Source organism: Corvus kubaryi, unplaced genomic scaffold (genome assembly GCF_017639235.1).
Source record: "Corvus kubaryi isolate FWS band 111438036 unplaced genomic scaffold, C.kubaryi_AGA036_p1.0 37300, whole genome shotgun sequence".
Lineage (NCBI taxonomy): Eukaryota > Metazoa > Chordata > Aves > Passeriformes > Corvidae > Corvus > Corvus kubaryi.
In genome coordinates, this window is record NW_024581093.1 from 1,139,588 (window position 1) to 1,144,427 (window position 4,840).

At 55.8% G+C, this 4,840-nt stretch overlaps 1 protein-coding gene across 1 annotated transcript in view; it reads left to right on the forward strand.

Annotated features, from left to right (window-relative positions):
* LOC121664429 (genetic suppressor element 1-like) overlaps positions 1-4,585 on the forward strand; it is a 26,289-nt gene extending 21,704 nt beyond the window's left edge. The window contains exons 11-16 of the mRNA XM_042027733.1: positions 1-137; positions 258-365; positions 473-841; positions 2,472-2,750; positions 3,145-3,248; positions 3,853-4,585. The exon at positions 1-137 is cut by the window's left edge and continues 191 nt beyond it. Coding sequence (XP_041883667.1) covers positions 1-137; positions 258-365; positions 473-841; positions 2,472-2,750; positions 3,145-3,248; positions 3,853-3,987 — 1,132 coding nt within the window. The 3' untranslated portion in view covers positions 3,988-4,585. The remainder of the gene's footprint in view (positions 138-257; positions 366-472; positions 842-2,471; positions 2,751-3,144; positions 3,249-3,852) is intronic.
* Positions 4,586-4,840: the final 255 nt, after the last annotated feature.

Genomic DNA, 4,840 nt, shown 5'->3' on the forward strand with positions numbered 1-4,840 from the left:
CCGCACGCCCTCCCCGCGCCTCCCGCTCTCCACCCGCTACAGCCCCGACGAGATGAACAACAGCCCCAACTTCGAGGAGAAGAAGCGCTTCCTCACCATCTTCAACCTCACGCACATCAGCGCCGAGAAGAGGAAAGGTAACAGCCATGGCCCGCGCACGCTCGGCTTTGGGGGTGCCCTGGGGGGGTCCTGCCTGGGGCCCTGAGCTTGCTCTGCTGAGCAGAGGCTACACTAAACCTCAGCTTCCCATGCCGCAGACAAGGAGAAGCTGGTGGAGATGCTCCAGGCCATGAAGCAGAAGACCACGCCGGCCGCCGTGGTGGTGAAGAGCTCCCCGCGGGACAGCCCCGGTGCCCCCAGCACCGGTAAGCGCCCCAGGTCCTTCCCTGGGTCTCGGGATGGGGGGCACGGCTTTGCCTTGAGGGACGCACGGAGTCCTGGCTGTGTCCAACTGCTGCTCCTCTTCCCAAAGAGCCGCCGGTGCCGCCGCTCCTGCTGGACCTGGATAAACCCGTGGGCATCGCCGTGTCCGTGCCAGAGGTGCCGAAGGCGGCGGAAGCGTCCAGGTTAGAGCAGCTGAGAGCCCAGGAGCCACCGAGGCCCAAGGAGTCGGGCACGGCACCGGAGAAGCCCCGGCTGAGTGATGGGCACCCCGGGAAGAAGGCTCTGAGCATCCTCAGCTACGTCAGGGGTCCCCTCCCCAAGGACATCCCGGTGCCGCTGTCCCACAGCATGAACGGCAAGAGCAAGCCCTGGGAACCCTTCATTGCCGAGGAGTTTGCCCACCAGTTCCACGAGTCGGTGCTGCAGTCCACGCAGAAGGCGCTGCAGAAGCACAAAGGTAATGGGGATTTGTTGGGAATTCGTGTTTTAAAGTCGCTTTAAGAATCACCAGCAAAAGTACCAGCAAAACCAGGCTTAGAGTAAAACCAGCATCACAGCAAAGCTCGTCGGCAAGGTTCGCTCCCCTGTTTATTAAGTGGTTAAAGCACTCCGAAAAAAGCAAACAGAAATCCAGCGTCAATAAATAAACCCCAAATAATCCATGTGGGGGCTGGAGGAGGGGGAAACAAAAGGATAGGAAAGGGGGAGGACAAAAAGCAGTATGGAAGATCCTCGTGTTGAGTCACAAGTTCAGAACAGACCTCTGTGCTAAACTGAGCCTGGACTTGAGCAACGGGCTATGTTTAAAGGGCCAACAGCACTTAACTTAGACTTAACAGCACTTAACAGCATTTAAACTTAACTTAAACTTGATTGATAAGTTAAACAATTTAGCAGAGGAGTCATACAGAATTCACACACAACAGTAACTTCCTCCCAGGCCTAACTTAGCAATCTGAGGTACTTTAGAATCCAGGAGAGTAAGATTCCCAGGATATTTCCTATGGCGTGTTCACCCTCACACATGGACAGAAAGAGTCTGTACAAGGTACCTGTGAAAATTCCCCTGGAATTCAGTGAAATGCTCGCTTTGGATGCCTTTGCATCTGCTCAGTGAGTGAAGTGTTGAGCTTTGAGGAGTGGAGGATCAGCTCAGGATCTGCTGTGGTTCAGGGATCCTCCAAGTGCAGGAAATGTGAGAATTCCCTGGCTCTGAGAGGGAATTTGCTGGTCCCAGCCCACTGTGGTCCAGGAGAGCTCCTGGAGTCTCACTCAGGGACTTTGTAGGGCTTTAGTCACAGGAATTTTCCACCCTGGCCCCAATTCAGGTCAGTGACTCTCTGTGGAAGTTTGATAACAAAATGATGATCCCACTTGGGTTGTTCAGGCCAGGAAGAGAAGTTTCGAAGGCTGTTCATTACACAGGAGCTCGTTAGGCAGCAGCAGTGCCTGGGGTAAGCAGACAGGGTTTGTGATAAGCGCCAGAGGAGCTGAGTCCAGGTGCTGCTCATCAAGGCCAAGGCCTAACGAGCATTTCCCAGCTCATGCTGTGAGGGGGGACCCAGCGCCACAAATCCCAGAATCCCAGAATCACTGTGGTTGGGAAGGACTTCCAAGGTCGAGTCCAACCTGTGGCCGATCCCCACCTTGTCACCCAGACCAGAGCCACATCCAGCCATTCCTGAACTGGTGGGGACGCCACTGCCTCTCTGGGCAGCCCATTCCAGTGGGCATTGCTATCAAGGAATTCTCCCTGATGTCCAGGAAAATAAGCAGGGATGCAGGAAGCTGGCTGGATACTGGGATATCACCCCCTTGTCCTCCCACTGGGGTTTGGCACTGGCAACCTCGTCGCTGGAGCATCCCATGAGCTCATTGCTGAAGCTAAAAATTAGGGATAACACAGCTCCAAAGCCTCCAAACCCATTCAGCTGAGTGATTGAGATAGCTAAAACGACTCCAGCGCACAGGGAGTGACAAAAACCCCCAGAAGATGCTGTAACCCCCCAAAACATCCATGAAGGGTAGAATTAATGCCTTGAAGGGGCCGTGGGGAGCAGGCAGGGGCTGACTGTGGCTGCCCACAGGGGGGACGGTGGCGCTGACGGCGGAGCAGAACCACAAACTGGATGCCTCCATCCACTACAACATCCCCGAGCTGCAGGCGTCCACCCGCCTGGCCGGGCCCCCGCACAACGGCACGGCCGAGGGGCCGCTCCGGCCACTGCCCGCCCTGCCCCGGGACTCCGCCTCTGAGGAGGAGGAAGAGGAGGAGGAGGAGGAGGAGGAAGAGGAGGAAGATTACCCCAGGCCCAAGTGGCAAGGGATCGAGGCAATTTTTGCAGCTTACCAGGAACATATAGAAGGTAGGGGGTGTGGGGGGGTTGGGCAGGGAGGGTAAAATGGCACTTGGTGCTTTGTTTTCCCTGGGGAGGGTGTCACTGGTTCCTGCTGGGATGGGCTGGGGAAGCACTGGGGGTTCTCCAGCACTGCAGGAGCAGCATGAAAGCAGCAGGCACTGTTGTTGTTTTTGCGAAAACGGATGCATGCATGAGAAATTGGTGTGCTCAGAGCTGCCCAGCATCCTCCCAGTGGCACTTGGAGGTTCCTCACAGGCAGTGCCAGGGTTGGGAATGCTCTGGGATGCTGGGGGCAATCACTGCTGGCTGGGCAGAGCCTCGAGCAGGGCTGGCACCCTCTGTGGGTGGCGCCGGGCGCCGGAGGAGCCGGTGCTCAGCCCCTGTCCTTTGGATGTTGCAGAACAAAACCTGGAGCGCCAGGTGCTGCAGACACAGTGCCGGCGGCTGGAGGCCCAGCACTACACCCTGAGCCTGACGGCCGAGCAGCTGTCACACAGCATGGCGGTGAGTGGGGACGGGCACCCACCCCTGGGCACCCCATCCCCTGGACACCCATCCCCTGGACACCCATCTCCTGGACACCCATCCCCTGGACACCCATCCCCGCACTGCCCATTCCCCTTCACTGCCCATCCCCGCACTGCCCATCCCCTTCACTGCCCATCCCCACAGTGCCCATCCCTGCACTGCCCATCCCCTCACTGCCCATCCCTGCACTGCCAATTCCCCTTCCCTGCCCATCCCCGCACTGCCCGTCCCTTCACTGCCCATCCCCGCACTGCCCATCCCCGCACTGCCCATCCCTTCACTGCCCATCCCCGCCCTGCCCATCCCCGCCCTGCCCATCCCCACACTGCCCATCCCTGCACTGCCCATCCCCTCACTGCCCATCCCCGCACTGCCCATCCCTGCACTGCCCATCCCCTTCACTGCCCATCCCCACACTGCCCATCCCCTTCACTGCCCATCCCCTTCACTGCCCATCCCTGCACTGCCCATCCCCTCACTGCCCATCCCTGCAGCATCCCCACCCTATTCCCCCACTATTGCCCCACTCCACGAGCTGTCTGGTGCCCGCTGACCGTTCCCGTTCCCTGGCTGCCCGCAGGAGCTGAGGACCCAGAAGCAGAAGATGGTGTCGGAGCGGGAGCGCCTGCAAGCTGAGCTGGATCACCTGCGGAAGTGCCTTGCCTTGCCTGCAATGCAGTGGTCTAGGGGTTATTTCAAGGGGTATCCCAGGTGACGCTCCTTGGGCCAGGCCGAACATATAGTCTAGAAATAATAATCTATTTTATTACCTTGAATATTTAATATTTTTCACTGGGAGGTTTGAAGCTAAAAAAATAAAATTAAAAAAAAAAAAAAAACCCAAACAAAAACAAACAAAACACCACGACAACAACAATGACAAACCATTAATAATGAAAGGAGGAAAACAAACAAACAAACAAACAAACAAAAAAAAGAGAAATAAATAAATGGAGAATGTGCCATGCATGAAGCAAACAGGAGCCGGAAGGAGCTGGGAGCCCATCCCATGGCCAGCAGCCCTCGGCATGTCCCCTCCTGTCCCCTCCTCCGGGGGCCACGGCGCTGAAGCCCCACCCCCCCCTCCACCCCCCCACACTTTATAAAACTCAATTTTTTTTGGTTTTTTTTTTTTTTTTCTAAAAAAAAAAAAAAAGAAAAAAGACAATGAAAGACTCCACCGACAACACTAAACCCAGGCGGGGCCCCAGGGGCCGGGTGCTGCCAGATCCCGCTCCCGGCACAGCACCCCCAGCCCAGGGTTTCCCCTGGAAATGCACTTGGCTATCAAAAAATAAAGTCAATAAACTGGTTGAAGGTCCCTTTTTGTTCCTGGTCGGCGGGGAAGGGGCAGGGACACGCGTGGGGTCACTTTGTCACCCCGGCTTTGGGACTGAGCAGGCGGGGAAGGAAAAAAAAAAAAAAGAAAAAAGGTGCTTCAGCCTTGTACTGTGTATATATATTAAAAAACAACAAAGTTTTGTATGTTTTTATTGCTTTAATTATTGTTATAAAAAGCTTGCCTTTTTTTTTAAGATGTTTCTGCTTTTTGTTTTTTCCTTTTCCAC